Below are 27,226 nucleotides of genomic sequence, written 5' to 3' on the forward strand. Positions count from 1 at the left end.
TAGATCACATTGTGGGGTTCAGGGATCACACCTCATTCTTTTTCTTTGGCTGCTGCCATTGATTGATTTAGCATTTGTCACTGAGAGATTGAAAACATCTTTTTATCAAGATAAACAGGGAAGTGTGGAGCTCTATGAATATTTGTTGAATGAATGAAATGCATGCCTAATTTTTTCCAGTTTCTAAACAATCTGTGCATATGTCCAAAAGTAAACAAGGACAGACTCTGAAAATCATACCTCAAGAATCTAGGAGCAAGCCACAATCTCCTGAAATGTGTTTTGTGGAGGTTCCTGATTTTTGAGATTTGGAAAGCTATTCCCTAAATAGCAACAGTAAAATGGAGACATAGGAAAATAAAGCAGCCTCCGTATTTCAGAATCATAGGTTTTCTGAATAAACGTCATCATCAGCTACTGTGGGAAAGGGAACCCTCAGAGAGAACTAATCCAATTATTAAGCCAAAGCTTTATTCCAAAAATCACACAGAGCAGTTCTTCTTAACTACTACAGTTGTTTAGCACTTTTATATATGTGATGCAGCTTCCTCAGCCTAAAATAGAGAAACAAAACAGGCACCTGTATTAGTTCATTCTTGTGTTGCTATAAAGAAATACCCGAGGGTCGGTAATTTATAAAGTAAAAGAGGTTTAATTGGCTCACAGTTCTGCAGGCTGTACACAGAGCATGTGACCAGCAACTGTTTCTGGCAAGGGCCTCAGGGTTGAAGGTGAAGGGAGTGCCTCCTGTCACATGGTGACAGCCGGAGCAAGAAAGCAACTAGGCTGGGGGAGAGCAATGGAGGAGGTGCCATGCACATTTTTTTGTTTTTTTAAGACGGAGTCTTACTCTCTTGCCAGGCTGGAGTGCAGTGGCGCGATCTTGGCTCACTGCAACCTCTGCCTCCCGGGTTCAAGCAATTCTCCTGCCTCAGTCTCCTGAGTAGCTAGGACTATAGGTGTGTGCCACCACGCCCAGCTAATTTTTGTACTTTTAGTAGAGATAGTGTTTCACCATGTTGGCCAGGATGGTCTCGATCTCTTGACCTTGTGATCCACCCTCCTCAGCCTCCCAAAGTGCTGGGATTACAGGCGTGAGCCACCGCGCCTGGCCAGTGCCATGTACTTTTAAACAACCAGATTTCACATGAACGCATAGCAAGAACTCCATAGGCCCCAATACCCAAATACCTTCCACCAGGCCCCACCTCCAACATTGGGGATTACATTTCAGCATGAGATTTGGAGGGGACATACATCCAAACTGTGTATCAGTACCTGACAAGATTTCAGCTTAAAACAGAGAGAAGAAAACACAGAGAAGCCCATAAGTGTTAGCTCCATGAATTTTCACAATGTGAACACACCCGTATAACCAGCTTCCAGTTCAAGAAACAGAACTTTACCAGTACCCCAGAAGCCCCACCCCAACCCCAAGAATAACCTCTCTCTAATTTTAAATACCATGGATTAGTTTTGCATTTTTTGAACTTACATAAGTGGAATTGACCTTTGTATCTGGCAACTTATATTCAATATGATGTTTGTGAGAATCACAGGATGTTGTTTTATTACATAGCGTTCTCCTTATCTACATTGATAACACTTCTCTTGAGTTAAACAGTGCACTGTATCTTTTTAGCCTTCTGACGAAGACACTGTTAGCCTCAATGTGCCAATGTCAAACATCATGGAAGAAGAACAGATCATCAAGGAGGACTCGTGCCATCGCCTTAGCCCCGTCAAAGGTCTGAGAATAAAAATGTGGAGAAAGTGGTTGTTTTTCAGTTTCAGATGTTATGTTGAAAATAACCTGTGCACAGATAGGGCAGTGATAATCTTTCTAGAGTATTTCCTATGTACCAGGTACTGTGTTCTTCTGGGAAGTTGATCTCATTTAAAATTTTAAAGTCTAAGATGGATACTCTAATCATCTCCATTTTATAGGTGAGAAAACCAAGGCTCAGAGAGTTTAAGTAACTTGCCATTGGTCACACAGCTGATGTGTGTGTAGTACTACTTACTACAGTACGTAGTAGAACTAATCTCATTCTGAAGACTTGGATAAAATTCTTTTTTTTTTTTTTTTTTTTTTTGAGACGGAGTCTCGCTCTGTCGCCCAGGCTGGAGTGCAGTGGCGTCATCTTGGCTTACCGCAACCTCCACCTCCTGGGTTCAAGGGGTTTTCCTGCCTCAACCTCCTGAGTAGCTGGGATTACAGGCACCTGCCACCATGCCCAGCTAATTCTTTAAATCCATTCTTGGAAAGAAAATATTGATATGATAGATATATTAGTTAGGAAAACTCTAGCTGCCGTAACATAGAAGATTCCCAAATCTCAGTGGCTCAACACAGTCCAAATTAAGTTCAAGTGGAGTTAGTGATTGGCAGACAACTCCCCTCTGAGTGTTGATTTAAGGACCCAAGCTCCTTTCATACCATGACTCCATCATCTTTAACACAGGGCTTCCAAAACTTTCATGTCCATATGTTTTATACCAGAAGAAGAGCGTGGAGGTTTGCTCGTGGGAGGTTTTTATGGACTGGGCCTGGAAGGAGTGCCCATCACTGATAAGCTAGACTTCATCCCATGGCCACATCGCACTGCACGTGAGGGTGGGAAATGTAGTTGGGGTGCGTGTTCAAGAAGCTACTTTACTTTGGTCCAGTCAGGTGACCTTGATTCCCTCACCTGTACATGAGATGATTAGATTAGGTAATACCAAAGGTCGAGTTTAGCTCGAAAATTCTGTGACTCTTTAATAATCATCAAATGACCACTAAATGCTCTATCTTGTGTGCCTTCAAGATCCTTGTAATACATTTCATATCTTGGTTAGAAGCCGTCATTGGGTAACATTATGGCAATTTTTTGATTGCCCCCGTTTCACCATGACTTTTAAGGAAAATACAAACGTTTAGTTTTACTCATTTGTGGCAGAGACTGTTTCACAATGTATGAATAGTGTAGAACTGGATTAATATACTGGATCTTCTCATAAATAGTTGGAATATGCTCTTATTCGTGATAGGAGAGCTGTTTAAGTTCACTCAAACCTTAGTGTTTGCTTTCACTTCTTACACTTAGGTTTTTAAGTTTAGCATTTCTGTTTACCTGAGATTATCATGGGAACCATATGTTGTCTAAAAACATAGCTGTATGCTTTATATACAAATATAACTGCCACTTTATTAATTCATATAAACTAGTAATATTATACACTATAGGAGGTGGTATTTTAGGCAAATTTTTCAAATAAAAGAATTATGTAATTTGTTACCAGTGGGTCTTCCCCCTCTCGTCTAGATGTGGGTATTGCATTGGCTCAGAGTGTCTAAAGGGTGGCCCAGTATGGTTCTTTTTCATCTTCAGAACAGTTGGAAGAGTTCTGCAGGGTGTTCCTTTTGCTCCCCCACCTCCCCTGGAACACATTCTAGGTGGATGTGCCCCATCTGGGCATGCTGTCACCTCTGTGTGGCCCTTCTTGTAGACACTTCTTTTGCTGTTATGATTTGGGGCTCTTGTCTAGTTCCCCTCCCACATTCTTCCTTGAGATTATTTGCTGCTTAAGGACAGGAGTCAGATTTGGCTGAATTTTTAATCCCTAAAATGTTTAGCATAATACCTGCCATTTAGTAGCTGCTCAATATTTGTTGGATTTTAAATATGAAATACATAGTCACATATTACTGAGGGCAAAAAAGCCCTCTTTTATACTTTCTTTTCTCCATTCATTAGAAAAGTAAGAGAAAATCATATTTTTCTCATAGGGAACTAAGCCCAGAGAGGCCTTGACTTTTTAAGCTCAGTTTGGGGCTTTCTGAGTTTATTTTATTTTTATCTTTTCCTCCCTGCAGGGAAGAGAAAACTTGGGTTTTTCATATACCTTCTTCATAGGGAACACAGAAGACTTGAAGTGATTAGATCATATTTGAAGATCAGCTGTGTTTTGCTCTTCTGTTCATGAAATCATGCTTTCCGTCTCTCTATATTTTCCTAATAGGGGAATTTCATCAGGAATTTCAACCGGAGCCTTCCCTTTTGGGTGACAGCACCAACTCAGGAGAAGAAAGAGACCAGTTTACTGACAGAGCAGATGGTCTCCATTCAGAATTTATGAACTATAAGGCAAGATTTTCAGGATCAACTACGTTTTTTACTCATTTCCTTCTGTTTGGCACCTTACAATTTAAGTTCAAGGTTGCCAATCCATCCCCTTCAATGTCCAGCTTGCTGCACCCTCCCTGAAGCCTTCCAAACATCTCAGCACTCAGTGTGTCTATTTGCTGATGTGAGGAGCTGGTCCCTGCCCTGTGTGCCTCTCCATTTGTCTGTTTATGGATCTGATTTTCTTTCCACTACTCAGTGCATCGTACAAATTAGCAAACTCATTAGTGTGACCATTACCACGCAGTAAAAGCTGAAATAGTTTCACATTCTTTTCAACATGTTCTAGATAAATTCTTTTCTTGGGAGTATATTTACAGTGTGAAGACAAAAGTGGAGACTTTTAAAATTGAGAAATGAATGTCTTTCCTTTTTGGAAAGATCTCTCTGAGGACACTTATTCCTGAACTTTCGTAGGTGCCCCAAGGCATTGAAAGGACAGGTGAGGTTGCCAAGTTGGCAGGAAAACCTTCATCTTAGTAGCAACAAAGGGAGGAAAGAAAAACTAGCCCTTTACTGAAGCAGATAGTGAAGGTTCCACTTCACAACAAGATTAGGTGCTTGGTATGTTTCTGCCAGCCCTTTTGGTTCAGGTTGCGGCGCCCAAGAATCATAAAGATTATTGTTTTTGTAAAATTCAGATTCACTGTGGCTTCAAGGTAACTTCTGAGTTATTATGTTGAAGCCAAGAATGGGATCCCTAAGTACTCATCTTTATTTTCTGAGCATTGTGTCCTGATGGCTGGACCCAGCCCAAATTAACATCTCTGGGCATCACCTTCAAGGAAATGGAGAGGAAAACAGCTGAATTTTACACTGTGGGAGACCTTGGTGTGCTCAGGACATGTTTATGGCCTCAAGATAAAAATAATGAGCGTGACATACGTTTATAGATTACAGAAGTTGTATAGAAGGATAAAACACAGAGAGCCTTAACTCTTTACTTGCTATATTTAATGTCATTAATCCATACATCCTTGTTTTAAAATAGATCGCACCCATTGCCTTGTTTCTGTCCTGTCTCCGTTGACATTGCTTCATTTGAGCCTCATAGTTTCTCACTTTGATTACTTCAGGCACCACCCCGCCCACTCCACTTCTTACCCAATGCTGCACCCCCATGCATGCATGCATGTGTGTACACACACACACACACACACACACACTCTTTATATTCTGCCACCAAACATTTTTCTAAAGTGCAAATCTAATGACATTCCTCTCAGGCCACTGGTTCTACAAGGCTTCCCCAGATTAGACCCTATCTCTCAGCTCTGTGGGGACGATTCTTCCATGAAAATGTGAAAATTGGAGTATATAAAGCATTCATCTTAAGTTAAGAATCTAAGGTAAAGATGGAAACCCTGAAGAATGTGTTAAGAAGATACCCATATTTAAGTTCTAGAGGAAACAAAGCAGTTAGTAAAAATAAAGCATATTGTTTCAGAAAAGCAAATTTCCCTGGATTCAGAGATTTCAAGGACTTCATGGAAATGGCTGCTCTACAGAATGGGTCCTGTGGATGGAAACTAGAGGAGCAGATAGGGGTGTGGAAGTCAACTTGGCAAATGCTTTCTGGAAGATACTTCTCTTGGAAAATCAAAAGAAAAATGTTAATGATAAAATAAACATCTACAACAAGTTAAGGAAAAATTGTGCTTGAAAATCAGGCCCATGTTAGGCTTGATATCCATCAACTTTAAGTCTTTCAACTTGTGCTTGGCCTGGCGCAGTGACTCACATCTGTAATCCCCCACTTTGGGAGGCTGAGGCAGGAGGATCACTTGAGCCCAGAAGTTCAAGACCAGCCTGGGCAACATACTAAGATTCCATCTCTACAAAAAAACAAAAGCTAGCTGGGTGTGGTGGTGTGCTCCTTGAGTCTCAGCTACTCAGGACGCTGAGGAGGGAAGATCACTTGAGCTTGGGAAAGTGAGTCTTCAGTGAGCCATGACTGCACCACTGCACTCTAGCCTGGGTGAAAGAGTGAGACGCTTTCTCAGAAAAACAGAGTTCTATGCTTTACATAATCCTGTTTTCTTTACTGAATAAGCATCTTGGACCTTTGCAACCACAGTCAATTTTCATTATTCACAGCAGTTATGTTGTGTGACATCACTGTGCGTATCGAATTATCCAATACTGAGCCCTAACTCACTGGGGAAATAGAGGGCTGGGTTTCTGCACCCTCTGCTCACAACATTTTTGTCAACCAATCAGCACATAACCTTGGTTTGTGTGTATTTCTGTTTAAAGATACCTTATTTAATATATATTGTTTTGATGAACATTACAACCATGCCTTATTTAACATATATTGATTGATGAACATTACAACCAACAGCACTGTAACTCATGCCTGAAGGAAGCTTGTCTAACACACGTATTGTCCTCTGTAAGGCACATCACAACTTCCTTGGGCTTCTGAACATAAGGCAGCACTTCAGTACTATGTCTGGGGCCATTTTAAAGTGACATCACCAATAAAAAACACAACAGTGTGAAAACATGGCACTAACTGGACTGTGAAAAAGGACACTTATTTACAATAAGAGAGCTGAAAGAAGAAAGCAGAATGTCACCTTGTTCCACCTCATCTGGGAACATACACATCCTGGGACTCAAATTTTTTACCACTCTGCAGATGACCTCACCACAAATACTGGTTTTGGGACTAAAAATATATGTTAGTGAATAAGCAAATTCACAAATGCAGAATCCACAGATAATGAGGATCAACTGTAAAACCATTTAACTTAGCAAAAGCAACCCAGTACGCCTGTTTTGCCTATTGAAAAAAAGAGACATTTTATACTATTGGCTACTTTTAGTTTTGAAACAAAAAATTAAAAAGAAATACCCATTGCTTCTATGGTTGAAACCCAACAAAATGAAGTAAGAACACGTTGTCTTGGTCATTTCTGGTAGTATATTTTTACCCATGAATTTTTCTGTCATTTGGAGTGTGGAGGGTGGCACAGTCTTTTATACATTGACTGTATGGTACATGAAAAGTATAATCACTGCAGAAAAAGTCCAAGTGTGTTCCCAGCCAGAGTCCAGCATTGGACAGCTAGCCATGTCCTTGGGAAAAGTCTTGTCCTAACAACACATCTGGAGGACTGGCTGGTCCCCAGTTAGTTAATGATATGCCAGAACCTTGACACCAAAAATGGTCCTTTGGGCTGGTGTTCTCTCCTAGCTAGGGAAATGTGGCCCTATTCAGGTTGGCTTTCATTCTAGCCATCCGCTGGGTTAAAGCAGCGTTTCTCTGTGTCAGAGATGAATGTGCAAGGAAGCCTGTGGAAGGCTCATGGTGGTACATGCCTTTCTAAATAGCTAGTGTCACTACATTGCTGCTTTGGGAAAAAGTGGGGTGATGGTGCAGGGAGAACATTTGAGTGAATTCCGGATGTTGTACACATGAAAACTGTTAGATGCAATTGGAAGCACTTTTCTGTTGTTAAGAATTTTATACTTTCTCTTTTCCCCACTACACACATATGTGTGCACACTCACACTTACACACACATCCCTGCTCTACAAACACTAGGAAGCATCTTCACAGGTGACCCACAAGCACAGGAGAGGGATCTCTCAATACAAGGAGGTGCTAAAAGGGCAATAGGAAATCCAGTAAAGCTTTAAATTTCTGATGATAAGTTAACAGATGCTGTGGTCTTGGGCCACATTTTTTTAAATTTAAAAATGTTTAATTATGGGAAAATACTTACAAAATGTACACCTTAGCCATTTTTTAAATGTACATGTAGTTCAGAGTGTTTTAACTACATTCACGTTGTGTAGCCTATCTCCAGAACTCTTCTCATCTTGCAAAACTGACCCTGTGTACCCTTTAAATAACAACTCCCTTGTTCCCTCCCAGCAACCCCTGGCAGCAAGCATTCTACTTTCTGTCTGGATGAATTTGATTACTGTAGACACCTTATATAAGTGTAATCAGTACAGTATTTGTCTTTTTGTGACTGGCTCATTGCACATAGCATAATGTCCTCCAGGTTTATCTGTGTGTATGGCATGCTTGAGAATTTCCCTCTTTCTAAGGCTGAGTAATATTCTAGTGCATGTACATACCAGATTTGTTTATCCATGCCTACATAGATGGCTGTTCGGCTTGTTTCCAGCTTTTGGCTGTTGTGAATAACGCTGTTATAAACATGAGCTGGGCAGGTTTTGGCTCCTGACTACTGAGTAGCCAGTGGTTTTCAGGAACCCTGTGTGTTTTGTCCACAGGCAAGAGCAGAAGACTGTGAAGAGCTGTTACGGATAGAAGAGGATGTGCACTGGCAAACTGAGGGCATGTGAGTGCCGAGGCCTCGGTTACAAGCCATCATCACTCTAAAATCCACTTTGCAAGCAGTCTGGCAGTTCTGTTGTGATAGAATTTTGGCCTGCTTTTCTGTGGGCAAGCTGATATTCTTACAGACAATATTGATAAGAAGTTGCCAGTTTTTCTCTGTCTGATGCTTTTTGTCATGGTATTGGGCAGTACAAACCTCTTCCTTGGCCTTGAGTCTTAATTTATTTTGAGGTTGTGGGTAGTAATGTGATTCAGAGAATTAGCTAGAATTTCTAGATTGGAGGTTCTACCATCCATACAATTGCCTGAAGAAGCCAACAGCTGGACCTGAAGTAGTCTGTAACGCTGATCTCCTTCTTTACCTCAAGTCATCCCCTTCAAGATCTGAGAACACCATAGGCTTCTGGTCCCAACACTTCTAACTGCCAGAGCTACCATTTATTCAACATCATGTGCCAGGCATTGTCCTAAATACTTCACAGGCCATAACTCATTTCACCTTTACAACACTCCTAACAGATAAGTTCTGTTCTTGTCCCCCATTTCACAGATGACAAAACTGAGGCACAGAGAGATTGATTATCTTGCCACAAGGTCACAGAGGGCCAGCATTTGAACCCAAGTAATCTTGTACCAGACAGATAATCCTTCTACTCTACTGTGTATAAATATTTATTTAGCAAGATTTACGGGGGCGGGGGGAGCGTGTGATCCCATCAGACAATGAACCATGTCCAGGGGAATTGAGTTTAGACTCTGTGGCATAGAGTATAGTTTTTGTTCCCAGGATTTTTATTTCTGTAATCTGGGAGGCAGGTGTGGACTCTCCATCATACCTTGTAGGGTTTTTCTTCTTAGTGAGGATTTATCCCATTGTTAAAACTTTTCTCCTTACAGAAAGTCATTGGCTTACGTTCTATAGTGGGAAGGGCTTGCCATGATCAAATCTCTCTTGCCCTTTAAAAACATTGGAAAGCTCCTCTCTGGTCACGGTCTGTATTACCAGCTACTCACTGGATATGCTGCTGAGAGCCACGGAGGCCTAGCTTGATTATACAATCAGAGAATCGTAGGGAAAGAGGCAGTTGTTTTTAAACTATATAAACTTTTGGAAACTCCATTCTCAATCTCATACCTTGTGCTTTCAACCCTGGCTGTAAACCAGGATTATCTGTAGAGCTTTATAAAATGCTGAACCCCTAGTCAGACCCACTTGGACGTATAGGGCCTGGCATGTTTTTTAAGCTCCACAGATGATTTTGCTGCATCTAGAGTTTGGACTGAGAACCACTGTCCCACACTGAAACCCTATATGCATGAAAGTAATAAAACTGGTTGAACGGGAGTTGGAAGGCCCAGAAATAGTACAGACTCAGCCAGCTGATCCCCTCCATGCAACCCCCTAGAACTCAGTAAAGCACAACGGTGAGAGCCTCTCATCTAGGCCATTGCCTGACTGTGCACAGGGGCAGTTAGGGGTGCACAGGCATGAAAATCTTATGTGAGCTGCTTTACAGCATAGCTGGGCTTCCCCTACTCAGGCTCTTCCCACCGTGCTCTGGCATCCCACCCCACCAGGTACAAACACATTTTCACCATAACACTGAATCTGTCAAAATCATTTTCATATGTTAGATGGATTTTTGTAAGTTTGCTTTTTAAGAAATTAGATGATATTCATGTTGTATTGATCGTTTTCATTCTTATGCTTGGTTTCATGTTACAGAATAAGTTCATCCAAAGATCAGGACATGGATATAGCAATGATCGAGCAGCTGAGAGAAGCAGTAGATTTGCTGCAAGATCCCAATGGGTATGTGTGTCTCCTTGGTCCAGGTTTCACGTGTAAATAATGCATACTAATGTATGGAGTACATTGTCTAAATTCCTAAAATACCTACACAGACGATTTTGGCCCAGTCCAGCTACTAACAAAGAAAAGTCATGTTTATTGCCTGTTTTCCCAAGATGCAAAAGTAAAAGAGTAAACTTCTGGAGGGAGTGAGATCAATTTCCCCTTTCCACCACCCTTTATTGAGTTCATTCACCCCTCATGAAATTCATATGGGAGTTTTTGGTATAATTCTTAGAAAATAAAAATATGGTAAAAGGGCATGTTTTATATTGCTTAAAGTTTAAACCCCTGATTTATAAAAAATATAAAAAAATGTTTTCCAAAAAGGAAAGAATTGGTATATCAAGTAGTACTATATTTATATGGGGTAGTGCCAAATGTATGTTAACTGAAGAATATATTTCTAAAGATTTGGGATACAGGATAATTTTAAAATCTGAATTTGACTTGATCAATAATAGGCACTATATGCAGTGGATATGTGGATAATATTTTTCGATTTCTTAACTAATGGTAGTGGAATTCCCATAGACAAAATATTTTTCAGCTAAACAATAGCAGGTATCATGTATCAGGGTAACAACTACATGATCTCTAGAGAACTAGAGGACTTGGTAAACTGATATGGTCTTATAATATGATGAACACGGGAATCACATGAAGCAATCCTAGCTGGGTTCTGCAAATTTATGAAAAGGGTAGTTAGTGTATCCCAGAATGCTGATGAGAATATACCACCTATGATGTCTGGCCCTGAAAGAATAATGGCAGATCAGTTTAGTACAGCTGGAAATCTTTTGCAATTGATTTGAAAAGCATTTCAATTCTGCAGATATTAATTGAGTGCTTGGAGTATGGGAAGATCTGTAGTGTGTACCTTGGGGGATGTAAAGACAGATAAGACACAGCCCTTGCCTTCTGAGAATTTAAACTAGAATAGATAGAGATTGCCTTGAGAAGTTATTTATAAGTGTAATTGGGCCAGGCGTGGTGGCTCACACCTGTGATCCCAGCACTTTGGAAGGCCAAGGCAGGCAAATCACTTGAGGCCAGGAGTTCGAGACCAGCCTGGCCAACATGGTGAAACCCTGTCTCTACTAATAATACAAAAATTAGCTGGGCATAGTGGCGTGTGCCTGTAATCCCAGCTACTCAGGAGGCTGAGGCAGGAGAATCGCTTGAGCCCAGGAGGCAGAGGTTGCAGTGAGCCGAGATCATGCCATCACACTCCAGCCTGGGTGACAGAATGAAACTGTGTCTCAAAAAATAATAATAAAACAAATAAATAAATAAATAACTGTAATTGATTCAAGTGCTTCAAGTGGAGAAGAAAAGGATAGACTCGAGCAAGTGCCCAACCCCAGGAAAAGGGGAGATGGGTGGACTGGTCTTCCTGAAGGATAGGATAATGGCCTGGACCTTTAATGACTGCCAGTTTCAAGAAAAAGAGAAATTCTGGATTGAATGAAAAGCTTAGGTAAAGGCACGAAGGTCAGAATGAATGGAGCCAGGTTGGGAAAATCTCAGACAGAACGGAGGCTCTCCATCCTAGTGTGCTTCAGTATCACCTGTGGAACTTTTTCAGAACAGATACCAGGCACTTCCTTTGGGGACTGGAGTCAGCCAGTGCTTCTGATGTGCAGCCAGGACTGAGAATCACCAGAAACAGCATAGAATGATGCAGGTGATGGCTTTGGATGTTGTTAAGGAGCTGAGATTTTATTTTATATTTAGAGGGAGGCAATGATGGTGTTTAAACATGATTATTCATGCTGTTAATTCTCCCTTATGTTTGGCTCATGGCATAGGCACCTAATCAAGGTATGTTCAAAGAGCTGAATTCTACATCCTGAGCAAGGGCAGTTAGTGAAAGGGCAGGAAACAGGACAGGAGAGCCTGTATGTGTGTTTACGTGTATGCATGCATGTGTATGGTTGTTCATACATGTATGTTAGTACATGTAGGCATGTGCACCCGTGTGCATGTATTCATTATAATGAATCAGGAAGTAGGGTGGCTTGTAGAAAGAACAGACCTTGAATTAGCTAGAAATTTTTTAAACATAGCTGCAGCATCAGTTAACTTGGGTAAGTTGTATGACTTCTCTGCATCCCATTTCTTCATCTATAAGAGGGGGTGACAAGTACCTACCTTTTAGGGTTATGAGGATTTGAAATAATACATAAACTGCCGGTGGAGAAGTAAATTGGCAAAACCATTCTAGAAGTAACTTAGTATGTAACCAAGTCTAGAAACATATAAAACTTCGGAGTGAAATCTAAGAACTTATCCTAAGAGACAAGAAGACATGAACAATTTGGGGAATTTGGGATAGAGAATGAGGGGTAGGTATTTTTAATAGCAAATATTTGGAAAAAGAAATTATCTAACAATTTGGGGATACTTTAAGTATATTACACTCTTTGATAAGACAGAATGTGATGTGGCCAATATAATGTTTTTTAAAGTTTCTAGTGATATCATAGAATGTTTTTATACTTTTAAAAAAGTATATCTTTTTTAAAGTATGTAAAAACACACAATGTTTGATCCCAATTATATAGATAGAATTAGGTACCAATTGTGCAGGAAATTTAGAAAAACTGGAAGGAAATATATTAAGATGGATTTTAAGAAGGAAATATATTAAAATGGAAGGAAATATATTAAGATAGTGGAAGAAAACATTCCCAACTAACCTTCCAAGTGACGCTTGATTCGCATCTTTATGGAGCACTATTTTAAAATATTATGTTGTAAAATTTTATATGGATTCTTTCATTTTCTTTCTAAAATAATCCACTACTTTGGCTGGTTTAGATCATTGTTATTTATCCTGAAATAATTATTATAATATGACATCTAATTTTATAATAGTTCTGTGAGCCAGTGTAATAGTCATGAAAAGCCCTGGTTTTGTTTTAGTTATAGAGAGGACACTTGAAGATGTCATTTATTTCTAACTGCTTTGGGGCTGAATATTAGTAATAAAAAAGTTTACATACACATTGTGTTTTTTCTTTTATCTCACATTTCATAGATCCAGGAATTTTTTCTTTTTTAGTTAAGCCATTGATTGTGGGATTAAATTTTAAAAGTTTACCTTTTATGCATCAGAAAATTTAGTTGGCTATTGCTGTTCTGTCTTTATCTTGGTTTCTTCTCTTAAGGCCTTCTGATCATTAGTTTGACAGCATTTTCATAGGCCTCTATAATATAAATGCATCCGTGTTTAAGATGACTTTGTAAATTTTATGTAACTTACAGAAATTCCTGGCTTTATAGGTCTTTAAGAACAAAAAAATCTTCATCTCTTAAAATAGCAGAAATTTAGAAACTGTGTGAGACTATTTCAGAAGTAAAAATGCATATCAAATTGCTTATGATTTTTTTAAGTGAGAGATATAATGTATATCTCCCTATTAAAACCAAATGCCATTGGTACATATACTATGATGTAATACTCTCAGCAACTTGACTTGCTTCTGTAAATTCATAAAGTTCTAAAATAAAATTTAGTATATGCTATAAAAATTTAGTATACCTATGAAAATTTTGATTTTATTAGAAATTACTATTATATTACAAACAAGTTGGATTGTATTACCAATAGCAGGTGGAATATTATATTTTGGCATATGGTGGGAAAATACCATGCACTTTGAAATTTCTGTCATAAACTTTTCCTCACTTAATCCTAAAGATAAACATAACTTTTTAGTAAATTAAAAATTTAAACTAGATAAGACCAATAGAATTTATTAAAAATAAAAGTTTAATAAATTTACTAATATATTTTTTTCCTACTCTTTAGATTAAGCACAGATATTACAGAGAGAAGTGTTTTAAACCTATATCCTATGGGATCAGCAGAAGCCTTAGAATTACAAGATTCTGCACTGAAGTATGCTTACCTTTTATAACAAATTATGTTTTCTCTTTTCATAATACACTGACATTTTTATGCTTTAAATTTCACTTTATATCTTTTTTTTTTTCTTTCCTTGTTCTCACAGTGGTCAAATACAGCTGGAGACATCTCCGGTGTGTGAGGTAAGGCTGATGGTGGATTCACCAGAACTCTGTGCAATATTTTGCTATGGAATACTGGCCGCCACATTCTGTAAAGATTTGTCAAGGAGTGAAACATCTTTATTAATGAGGCCGATATTCAGATTTGTTCAGGACAGATTTTTCAACTTGTTTATACGTTTGCCTCTTTAGTTCTGCTTTTCTACTATACCTCACCTTCTGTTAAAGATGAGAGTTGGCTATTTCTATGAGATTCTGTAGATTTTTTACCTCACATCATCTTGCTGAGTCAAGCAATGGCAACTAAAATACATAGGGAATCTGCCTGTGTGTCAGAACCTGGAGGAGGACCATTCAGTGTAGATTTTAGAGCCAAGAAAAGGTCTGGGAATTGGCCAGATGGAAATTAGCTAGAAAACACCTGAAAGACAAGAACAAATGATTTGGGAATGTCGAGGAGGATTAAGAGAATATCATGAAGAGAAACTGGTGGGGATATTTGAAGACAGGGTAAGGATGGGTTCAGTAGAGTTACATGGAGTGAAATTTGGATGGCTGTAAAGAAAGCAGTTTTGACATAAAGCTAGAGATGAGCTTAGAATGTCCTAAAGCCAGAATGTTACCCCAGGATTAGAGAGATAAGTTTGAGCTGGTGATTTGGGAATGAAACATAGGCTACAACCCATTTCCTGAATGGATTTCAGATGGCTAATTTAGGCACCAAGATTGTGTACAAACACTTTATGCCCCACTGAGGTGTTTGCACATGTACTATAGTAAACCGGTTTCACACTATTAACTTTGTCTCTATGTTGAAGAAATAAGGAAAAGGGAAGTATTAATATAAAAGGAAAAGCCATGTTGCTAGAGAGTGTGGTTTCATTGTTAAGCACAGTGACTTGGAATTATATTAGGTATCAGTCCCATCTCAAAGACTGGCTAACTGTGGGGAACTTAACCTCTCTAAACATTCATTACTGTAATTGGGATCATAATAATACCTATTGTAAAGATCGAATTAGGAATTTTAATTCAGAAAATGTCACATAATATAGGGAACCTAAATGTTAGCTATTAGCTTACTTCTCTATTATTGTTATTGGTGTGGCCTTTAAACAGAATTACTGAACCACCTCTTCCCTGGGTGGAGGAGGCATCATTGAATTACCCAATAGTGGGACATTGGAAGTCTTTTATTTGCAGTCTCCCCTGGACCCATTTCATCAAGCTCTTCCTTTGAGATTGATTTTGGTTCTGTGCAGACTTAACCTCTTTTTTAGCTTCTTATTTGGAAACAATTTTTTTAAATTAAATTTAATTTTTTGAGAGATGAGATCTTGCTTTGTTGCCCGGGTTAGTCACAAACTGCTGGCTTCAACCAATACTTCCTCCTCAATCTCTCAAAGTGCTGGGATTACAGGTGGCTCACACCTGTAATAATAATTTTAAACTTATGAAAATAATTTTAAACTTATAAAAGATTGTAAAAAAATTTGCAGTGTTCTACAAAAGCTTGCAAAAATGATAATCTTGTAAAATTAGATTTACTAGTAACATTTTATCACATTTGTTATATTTGTTCTCTTTCTCTCTCTCTCCATACACACAGTTCTTTTTCTGAAACACATACAATTCTTTTTTTTTTCTCTCTTTTTTTTTTTTTAATTAAGTATTTATTGATCATTCTTGGGTGTTTCTCAGAGAGGGGGATATGGCAAGGTCATAGGATAATAGTGGAGAGAAGGTCAGCAGATAAACACATGAACAAAGGTCTCTGGTTTTCCTAGGCAGAGGTCCCTGCGGCAACACATACAATTCTTTTGCTGAAAGTAAGTTTCACACATCATAGTCCTTTATCCCTAATCATTTTAGTGTGTGTTTTCTAAGAATATGGATTTTTATCTTACATAATCAATTTCAGTTATCATCTTCATAAATTCATGGTGATAACATATTTTCATCTAATCTATCATCCATCCTCCAAATTTGTCAGTTAATCTAATGATGCTCTTCAGAGCATTTTTTTCCTTTCAGTGTAAGATCCAGTCTAGTTGCAGATACTGCATTTTATTGTCAGGTATCTATAAACTTCTTTTATCTGGAACGTTTCCATGACCTTTCTTTGATTTTTATGACCTTGAAATTTTGAGGAACACAAACCTCCTCCTTTTTAATATAATGTTCCTCATTTTGTGTCTGTCTGATGTTTCCTTATGATTAGTTTGAACTTCTGCATTCTGATTTAGAATACTGCACAGGTGATGTTGTGACCATCTCAGGGCATCACATTTGGGGCCACACTATGTCCATCTGTCCCTCTTTGGTGATGTTAATTTGATCACCCAATCAAGACATAACTCCATTTCTCCACCGTGTAATTGCTGTTTTATTTTTTCGTTGCAACTAACAAGCAGTCTGTGACAAGATAGTTCAAGACCGTCTTAGCATCCAGCTGCAGACCCACTTTTGACTCTAGTAAAATAGATGGCCACCTGTGTGCGTGATTTCAGGAGCACAAGAAAGACACAAAATTTCTGGAATAAAGATATATCCCCTCCATTTTTAATACACAATTGGATGGTCATTCCAATAATTTTGTCTTCCAAGATGTATATATTCCTGATTTTTTTTAAAAAAAGGAAGTATTGCTACATGCCAGACCATGTGCTTTGTATATTACATAAGTTATCGTTATTTCATTTCTTCAACAAATATTCGTTGATTGCCTCCCATGTGTCAAGCACCACTCTGGACACTGAGAAAGTAGCATTAAAGATGCAGAGGTCCTACACTTACAAGTTTACATTCTAGGTAAGGTATAAGTGAAAAGTGGGAGTTATGCCTGAGTGACGATGCAGGATTTGAAGCTCAAGGTCAAGTGACTGGCCAGGTCACTTACATGTAAAAGGCTTGGCCCTACTTTCCCACTGCAGTATATTGCCTCTTCATGCTGTAGACTAGTGGCAGCACTAAGTCTTGTCATGCTTAGAAACCTTAGTGGTGCCTGATTGCATCAAACCTTTTCTTCAGAGCAGATCTTGGCAGAAGAAGAGCAGCCATGATACTTACGTGTGCATGAGCAATGCTTCCAGTAATGTAAATGGGTATGGAAGGAATAAGGGATGGGTATATGCTAAATATAGACTGAGCCCAGTTCATAGTTTTGTCTACATCTAGTTTTCATCCCATCTTTTTTTTTTTTTTTTTTTTTTGAGACAGAGTCTCGCTCTTGTCACCCAGGTTGAAGTGCACAATCTCAGCTCACTGCAACCTCCGCCTCCCGGGTTCAAGCAATTCTTCTGCCTCAGCTTCCTGAGTAGCTGGGATTACAGGTGCCTGCCACCATGCCCGGCTAATTTTTGTACTTTTAGTAGAGACAGGGTTTCGCCATGTTGGCCAGGCTGGTCTCAAACTTCTGAGCTCAGGTGACCCGCTCGCCTCAGCCTCCCAAAGTGCTGGGATTTCAGGCATGAGCCACTGCACCCAGCCTCATCCCATCTTTTAATCTAATAGCAATATGTGCGCTGATTTACTAACTACCCAATTCCAATGGTTATTAGAAATTGCTACTGTTATTAAACATTTTGGTGGTTTGGGAAGGAATGTTTAAATGTCACATTTCCTTAATATCAGCCCAAGACTGTTTTATGTAGAGCTTCCTCCTGTTTTCCCATCAGCAAAGGTGAACTATATGTTTGCAGTCAGTTCTAGATTTTCAAAATGGATTTCTACTTATTGATCTCCTCTCTATTTCTCCTGTTGTTTGTCTTTCTCGTTGCATAGCACAAACACTTAGCATTCTCACTCGAAGTGGGACCTGACTCAGTACCTGGTACACAGTGAGTAGTTAGTGAGGATTCCTGGAAGGGAGGGAAGAAGAAAGGGAAAGAGATAGGAAGTTAGATGATAAGGATTAGGCTTTGGTAAGCAAAATTTCAGTGTACTGCTTATTTGATGTACAGATCTCTGGGTCTTACCTGATAGCTGCAAACACTCCATCATTTAGGTAAAGTGTATATTATGTCCCTTTAAATTCATTTCCTTGTGTTTGTCTAAATTGAAAATCATCTGACACTTTTCCACATGCTCATAAAGCTTCACGGGTTTTTCCTGAAGTTTAACCATGCTTGCTACCATTATATTATGTGGAAAAGCCTAATATCCTCCTAAAGTAGGAAACTTGACTTTTCCTACAAGTCATTTATCAATCATTCAGTCAGTTGGCCCAGCCCAGCTTTCCCTCTAATGATGAGTCTGTTTGTTCCATTGGCCAAGGCCATTAAACCTGTAGGTGTTGAGCTGCAGCTCTGCACAGGTCCTGTGCTCAGTGCTGTGAGGGCCTCCCCGCCAGCTATTGCACCCCTGCCTCCAGAGTGAATTTTCTGCTCTAATTGGGCAGATTGTATTACTCCTCTGTACTCACAGAATGTACCAGGTCCAACCTTCCTTAGCACCTTTATTTTAGCATGCTACTTAAAATGTCTTTGAACTTTCACTCTCATAGAGTTTTAAAAACGCATATATACCTGTGTCCATGATTTCGGGAGTCCCTAGAAGACAGAAAACCTCAAGAAAAAAAAAAGAAAACCTCAAGAAAAAAAAAAAGATACTTTTATTCTATCTCCAACTTATAATGTTTTGTGTTATTTTAACATAAGGTTGATTTTTTTTTTTTTTTGGTTGAAGGAGGAGTATTTGGTATAAGGAATTCTCACTCCTTATACCTTACTTAGGGCAGTTATCTGTCCTTGGCAGACACATCTCTATGATTTTAAAAAGGGAGGGGAATAGCTGGCTCTGATGGAAAAAGGAAGTCACAAGGAAAAGAAAAGAGAGTAGTGAATTCACAGGGCCAGTGATAAGGATTATGCAGAGCTAAAATATGATCCTTACTTATGATTTGGTTATTTTTATATTCTTTCTTCTCTCTCATTCAAGCAGAAAGTAACATCTTTCAGCATAGCCCTATATTAATTCACCAGTATTTGTTGAGTGCCTGTGCTAGATTCAGCCTTGTTTTTGTGTAAAGGACTGGAAGATGAAGGCTATGAAGTTGCCCTCACTTTAATGAATTTTTTTTTAATTGTGGGGGTAAGATTTCGATGTTGAAAAATTTACAGAAGAAATAAGATGGTCTGCAGTCCTGAGCTTGTTTTAGGTGCTCAGGGACACTGGGGAAGAGGTAGAGTTTAGGGAGAGGAAAGTAAACTTAGACTTTGGGCATTTTTGGGGTTGGCCCTGTAGCCAGGAGGCTATGTTGAGCAAGACACCATGGCTGTGGGGAATCAGCTCTGTGTGAGCCACATGGAAAGGGGAGGCCAGGACTATGAAGCAGTTTGTAATTGGTGGCACATCACGTGATCTGACTTTAAACATACTTTAGGTGACTGTCCACATCAAGTGTGGGTGGCACTGGCATCCATGCAGGAAGAATTGCTGATTGCATGGCTCATACATAAATAATATCGAATGGGGAAGGGTCTGGGAGACGATAGGACAAACTAGAGGAAAGAATTGCTTATAGAAAGAATCAAACCTGAAGTTACTTGTTAGCAGCTCTATCAAAGCCATTTAATTGAATAGGGATATTAGTGACATTTTATTCTAAAAATATGGTTTCCTCTTGGATTTGTGTCGAAGTTGGGAAGATTTTTAAATAGCACTCCTCAATAATGAATAGGAACAGGCATCTTAAATGTACAATAATTTGGTGGCATATATGAAGGTGTTTATATGAGCTAACGCTCAATTTTTTATTAGGGAGGATCAGGGGGTTCTTGACTACCTTATAAAGAAGGCAGATCTGGGTAAGAAACTAGAGTGTGTCCCTTGTGGACTCCTTGTTTCTGTGTGTCCCTTTCATGCTGGTTTTACAAGATTTTGCTCTCAGCCACTGTTCCTCAACTTCTTCACTGTCTCTGTGGACCATCTGGCCACCCTCGTGGACTCAGGCACCCCATAAATAATAATAACTTCAAAACCTGTAGCTCATGCCTCAAGTTCCCCTCTGTACCCCAGTATTCAGATTTTATCTCCATGCCCCACAAATTTCTCTTTCTCTACATAGCTAAACTGATACTATCAACTTCTTCTTAAACTGCTCCTGTGTTCTCCGTGGTATTCAGTGATGCTACCATCTACCCAGTCATTCCTGCTGGAAATCAGGATGTCATCTTGACTTTTCTCCATGACCAGTTATAAATCCTGCACGTTTTATGACAGAAAAAATTCATAATTTTTTCTCTTAACCAGTAGTTGCCAAAGTAATCTGATGTTGAACTGACAACATGAGATTTGCCCAGTTAATTTGGGGTCCAGACGTGTATTTATTGAATGCTCCCAATGTGATTCTGCATATTTAGGAAGTACTACCTTGAACGATTTCTAAAAATCATAATTAAAATGAGGATGGGAACCAGCAGGCAGCTTGGTCACCTAGCAAGTAAGCTGACATCCACAGATATTTTGGAGTGAACTCCTTGCTCTGGGAAATTCTTTATCTTAGTTTGTATAATACTTTAAATGTATTTTTCTATGAATACAGCTGCATGTTTTCAGAACATATGAGTATGGTCTACTTAGTTACTGAACACACTAACTAATTAATTCAACAGATATTCATTGTGCACCTATGGACCGGGGACATGATGGCAGTAAGAAAGAGGAAGTTCTTGTCTCAACAGTTTCACAGTCTAATGGAACATACCATGCTTTTTTCTTCTTTTTTAAGGTGCAAAGTGATCTAACATTACAGAGTAACGGGAGCCAGTATTCTCCAAATGAGGTAAGTTTCTTGAAGATTAATGGAAGGTGAGGTGTTTCTTGATGGCTGGATTGGAATATCTTTTACAGAAATATATAATCTAAGACTTGTGATTAATTAATTAATTGAGTCTTTGGGGGAATCCATCTAACTCTTATTAGCTATCATAGCTTTATCTGGTCCTATTCATAATTAAAGATTAATTTTTATGAGATATATTTTTAAAAACCGAATGTGGGAACATCTTTACAAGAACACAGAATGAAGATCACTCAAATAGGAAACATTTAGAATGTCTTGTTCTCCATAAATGATTCAGTGTGTGATTCAATATTACTGAGTTCAGTATTATCTGTTTCCTCATCAGATGTGCCCTCTTTTGGATATAAGTGGATATATGTGTGTGTGTGCGTGCGCCCATGCACACAGCTGTGCAAGAGGATTGCCAGTGTCACATAATTGTAAAATGTTCTTAAAATGGACAAAACAAATTGAGTGGGTCACTCTAAAACAACATTCTGTTGGTTATGCCATTTAACATCTTTACAAAGTGATTTTTTTTAGCCAGGACTTCATCACACAGCAGTGAATGCAAAAAGGGAGTAGTTTTGTTACAGTCCTTGAACATAGAAAACCATACATAGTTCTTCTTCTGTTTTCCTTTTATTTTTTTCCTAATTTCCTTTCCTTCCAACACCACAGATTAGAGAGAACTCCCCTGCAGTCTCTCCTACCACAAACAGCACAGCTCCATTTGGCCTGAAGCCTCGATCAGGTAAATGAAAACCTCAGCCCATTCTTACACTAAATAACTCATTGCTTTCTCTTGAGCCTTTTAAGTGTATGCATTATCAATGTGCACATCCTTGTCAGTTCTGCTGAGCCGAAATCCTGGCGTCTACAGCTAGGGGAGGCCAGAGTTTGTAGCTTTGTTTTCAGTGAATCAGCTAAGTCCGTGTTATCAGTAGTGGATATCCTATCTTCGTTTGAATCAGAGCAAAGAAAAAAAGGGTGGTGGGAGCACGTAAGCGGGGAAGAAATACTCTGTTGATTTTTTTTTACCTAAGGAAGATAAAATAGCTGCCCTTTGGCCCCAGTGGTTCCTGGTGCTCGGCTGAGTTAAGGGGCAGCCTGCCTCTGGAAAAGTGACTCCTTTCTGAGACATCCTCATTTGCTTTCTGAGTCTGGTAGGTTCTGTGTGTTTACTCACATAACAGAGTGGTCATTTCAAAGCTTGCATGAGTGGTCAGGAGTTACTTTTTAAAAAGTCTTTTGAGAAAGCATTCTGCTTATATTACCAATTTTATTTTAATTTGTTATTAGTTTAGTCACAAAAGTAAATTATGGCAATGTACAAAATAATGGTTGCTTTTGAAAAGAAAGCACTCTATAGAAAAATTGGACTTTTCTGATTTCTCCATTTATTTGAAGTTCTGTTGCTAATCTTCCTTCTTTTAGGTCTTTCTTTGTTTTAATATTTTTGACTCTTTGGTATTTAGTCTACACTTACTACTCATGCTTTTAAGCAAGTGCTAATAAAGAATTCAGACACTTTTAAGTAAGAGCTGGTAGAGAACTCAGATGTTCTTGAGTTCTCCAGTAAAGCATTTTGACAACAGTAGAGGTTACACATGTGTATATTTTGCAAAAAGGCACCCATAGGAAAAACAAAGATGATTCTTTAATAAAGGAAATGTTTTTCATTCTTGGGGCAGGTTGATTGATGGGTAACAAGTGGCCAGGTGTAATGGTTTCCTGGCAGTTTGAATGGGCTATAGAAAAAAAGCCATTTGAGAAAGTGCTTGAGTGTGACAAGGGTTAGTGAGTGTTTTATGGAGAGCCAAATTTTACATGAAATAAAACTCAAATGGCTGGTCTTCTCATGTTTGGAGCTAAGCAAATGTGATCAGTTCCGGGCTGAGGCCCTTGGCTGGGTTTTCATTTCCATGGTCTCAGGTGTGTCCTGGGAGGAATGGAGGTGAGTCCAGGCACACCTCATCTGTGCCTTCAGTGACCACCCACCAGGAGGCTTATTTTACATGCTGAGGACCTCATATTGAGCTGCGGACTGTCTCCTAATCCTCACAGTCAGTTTTACACAATTTAAAAGCATGGCATAATTGAGCAAATCAAAAGTTGAATGGATCTTCAAAGAATAATATTCTTTTGAATGTATAACTTGCAATTGTAGAATTATTTTGGTGACTTTTTATTCTTTTTATAGAGTCCAAACTCAACTTATTACAGTTAGGGTTTACATTGTACTGGGGCTGTTAAACCATTTCACATTCTTTGTAGCAGTGAAAAATAAATGGAGCTTTTATTTTGAGTAGCAGAAAACAAAGTTAATTTCCTCTCCAAGCTTCCAGCCTTTCTATAATGCTGACTAACCAATGTAGAAATTGTTCTTGCTGTTGAAAGCTCTATGGAGTTTGGTTGCTGTAAATAATGCTATTTACCTTCAGGATCATCAAGTGACATATTGGAACTTTAAAAACTTGCATTATGTATGGAGACTTTTTTCATTTAGTAATTTTAAAATAATATATATGCTTAAGTGTATTTTTCACATTTTCTGGAAAGTAATATATATAGTAATCTTAACTGGAAAGCATATAGTTTTAAAAGATAGAAACCATTTTTGATCGAGTAGCTTTAGAATGCTTAAAGCCAATTCATTTTTATTTTGAAAGTATGTGGATTTATGTGATTTCTGTGTTATAAATAAAAACAGACTGCTTAAATTAGCAAGTTGAAATAAGAACTTAGATTCTTAAAGTAGGCTGACAGTTTCTTTCATTTCTTTGTGTTTTCCTCCCAAACAAAGACAACTGCACATACCCAAATATTTATATCTAGAATTATATCCATTTATTTTACTGGCCCTGCCTTATGATTGAATAAAAAATAATCTAGATATTTCCTAAATATGAAATTGCCATATGGATATTTAGTGCAAAAATAAGAGTTGGTATCATTTCATAAATGACCAACTCAGAAGTTCTTGAAATTGATTGATCTCTGTTGGTTAATTGGATTTGTTGTTAAATAGACTGCACTAGTCTCCAACATTTTTTTATGTTTTGTTTTTTAACTGAGCAATATTGAAAACAGTATTTAGAGGTATGTCCAGGATTGAGAAAAGAATTAGCTAGATTCAGCTATCTATAAAGCATGCCAATAGAACTACAGGTGTCTTTAAAAAGAAATTTGACATTGCTTTGGAGAAAAAATCACTAATGGTAAATGATGATTCTGTAATAGTTTTATTTCTAAATAATAGATATATTTACACATATTAAGTTTTATTCTATGTCACCAATTTTTTTTGTGTGTGAATCATATTTTGTTAGTTTTTTAGAAAGTCTTTGAGGAACGTATCTGGCAGGTCTTTTGCTTTTTATCTACCTAACCTATGGGTACTCTTTCTTTCCTCTGACCTGATTCATTAGTACTCTAAGTCTGTGGGCTTGCAGAACTGTTAAGATTAACAAATATGAACTGCATGCAAAGTGTATGATTGATGGGTACTAACACTCAGTTTTTATCATTCTTTTTATTCCATGCACCATCTTTCATTCTTCTCCTATATTGTGCATTTGAAATTAAACCCCATGTAAATGAAATCCACTCTTCATTTCCATGCAAACCCTATGCCATTTGTGAAATGCTGCTGCCCCTTTGGTTTTTCCTGGTCCTTGTGCAACTGTACGCGGACTGGCTCTCTGGCTCCCCTGCAGACCCAGCCCTCATTCTTCCTCCTATCTCCTTCAACACACTTACACAGGCACAGACATGGGACAGCTCTAGCTACAGTGTTCCATCTGAAGGAGACAGTGACAATGGTAGGTGGATTTGTACCTATTCTCCAATGTTCTCATTAATAAGCCAATGCGTATACTGAACATTCATCTCTGTGCAGCTGAAGATAGAGTATATTCACCTGCATGCTTGGTATGAGAAATAATGTATAAGCCTGGAAAGTGAAGTCCAGAAAAGTGCATGTGGATTGTTCTCTAGCAGTTTGTCAAACTCCAGTTTAATTAACTTGACTATTCTGGATTTGGGAAAGGCATTATAATACTTTCTTCTCTACCCTTTTCTGCTTGGGTTTTTTGGTTTGTTTGCTTGTTTACAAATATTTGGGGTTTGCACATTTGGATTTATCTCCGCTTGTTCCTGCATCTGAACTAAATGGTTTTAGAGTTTGATATTTTACTATTTATGCTTACCGTGTGAGATTTCTAAGGTAATTAAAATGTACCATGGCTGATCCTAGAGTATTGCATTGAAAATAATGTTCATGTGGAGAAATTTCTAAAAATGAAGATAAATCATTTGCCTTCTTTTTTCCAAATTATTGGCATGTTTTGACTTTTGATGCCTTCTTGAGTATAGGTTCATCTTTTTGACATTCAAGGATAGTAACTTGGCCTGAGAATCAAATGTGTAAATAAAAAATCGAGGACACTCAGCTAGTGTTCATGTGGGTATCTTTTAATTTTGAATCGTATATAGCCTAAGAGATTATAATAAAACATAATTATTTAGATCTGCACACCACCTATATCGTAATCTCCATTCTAGTCTAATTTCATCCTAGTCTCTGAAATATTCAAATTTTAAACATTTTACTTCAGAATACAAAGTGATTACAGTCGAGTTAAGTGAAACAGAGAATGTGATTTATAGGGAAGAGTAGTGAGGTACAGGCTATAGCCACAATGCAAACACAATGGAAAGATACGTTTTCTGATAATATTTATCTTTTCATCTAATTATGTTATATGTAATACCTGGAAAATATATATTTAAGACACTTGCTGTGATTTCTGGTTAAAATTCAACCAAAAATGCTTCTACAATTTCCTTATGGAGAAGGACAATGTATACTTTGGCAGAGTTGTTATAAAAAGAATTTTAATATTTCATAGATTTCTAAATTTTTAAACTGAAAATAAATAGGATTAAAAAACAACAGTTATGAAACAAATGGCCCTCCTTATACCATCCAGTTGTGAATTTTGGAAGTTGAAGAGGGCTAAATGGAAACTTTCTTGATAAACTTTTTCTTTACTTAAATTTTTTTTTCTAATGGAGGGGAGGCATTTTTGTTTTTCAGAAAGTATAGCTATTTATGGGCCTAATGTTGTTTAAAGGAAATAAAGCCTAGAATGAAAGATTTATGTGTGGTTTGGTATTTCCTTAGGAATGATATCTGAAACCAAAGGCCTTTTTTTTTTTTTAAGCTGGGAAACAATTAGTCTTCTTATGTAGCAGTAGAATTACTATCTTTATAGATGAACAGACTAAAACCAGAAAGGTGAGGTGAGCTGCCTGGGTCACACTGTGGGGTTGAGGTGGAGGTGAAGCCGCACCAGGGTTCCTAACTCTGGAATCATCTCTGCCGCATCTAGATTCAGGCTGCTTTCATTTGATTAAAAATCCTTAAATTTCCACAGAAAATAATCATTGTGGAAATCTTTCTAAAAATAAAATAACCTTGCAATAGTTAAGTTATTTTTTCTATGAGTAAAGATTCCAAGAATTCACATGCAGCTGTTATGCTGTACCAGAATAATAATAAAGCCATCGTTTTCAATGCTTACGGTTCAGTCAATCATGTCAGATGTTTGGAGGTTGTCATTTTTTCCTATTTGCAATTTGTCTCTACTATGCCCTGGGCAACAGAAAAATTTCTGGACAGAAATAGTCTTTTCAAATATTTGTTTAGGTTCCCAGATCTGACTTTTATGTTTATCTTCATTCTCTTTGTTCTTAACTTTGACCTGTGATTGGAATACATTTTCTAATGCTTTTTTTGTTGTTGTTGTTAAAGAAGCTGCACTATATGTTCACAAGTCTATGAGCTAATGTTGGAAAAGGAACACAGACTACTTTTTATGTTGTTCTTACTCGTCCTCTTAAGCAGAAGATCCTATTCAGGGGCCTCTCTTGGCATTTCAAAGCTGATTACATCAGTTTTGTTTCCTCATATTTTCTCCATTATTCAATATTGGCTGCTATCTTTGTAAATAACCTTTATAAATAAACATTATCTTATCACCAGCTCAACCTAACATAAT

At 38.1% G+C, this 27,226-nt stretch overlaps 1 protein-coding gene across 7 annotated transcripts in view; it reads left to right on the forward strand.

The window, feature by feature from the left end:
* LRCH1 (leucine rich repeats and calponin homology domain containing 1) overlaps positions 1-27,226 on the forward strand; it is a 200,618-nt gene that overhangs the window by 137,811 nt on the left and 35,581 nt on the right. For 6 of the 7 annotated variants that reach the window (XM_054446067.2, XM_054446068.2, XM_063650847.1 and 3 more), the window contains 8 exons: positions 1,643-1,748; positions 4,006-4,130; positions 8,424-8,491; positions 10,217-10,303; positions 14,160-14,249; positions 14,362-14,398; positions 21,108-21,161; positions 21,843-21,915. In XM_054446067.2, the coding sequence (XP_054302042.2) occupies positions 1,643-1,748; positions 4,006-4,130; positions 8,424-8,491; positions 10,217-10,303; positions 14,160-14,249; positions 14,362-14,398; positions 21,108-21,161; positions 21,843-21,915 (640 nt within the window). Of the gene's footprint in view, positions 1-1,642; positions 1,749-4,005; positions 4,131-8,423; positions 8,492-10,216; positions 10,304-14,159; positions 14,250-14,361; positions 14,399-21,107; positions 21,162-21,842; positions 21,916-24,880; positions 24,986-27,226 lie in introns of all 7 variants that reach the window. The other variant, XM_054446064.2, reaches the window with a different exon arrangement.

The sequence above is a fragment of the Pongo pygmaeus genome, chromosome 14 (assembly GCF_028885625.2).
Source record: "Pongo pygmaeus isolate AG05252 chromosome 14, NHGRI_mPonPyg2-v2.0_pri, whole genome shotgun sequence".
NCBI classification, from domain to species: domain Eukaryota; kingdom Metazoa; phylum Chordata; class Mammalia; order Primates; family Hominidae; genus Pongo; species Pongo pygmaeus.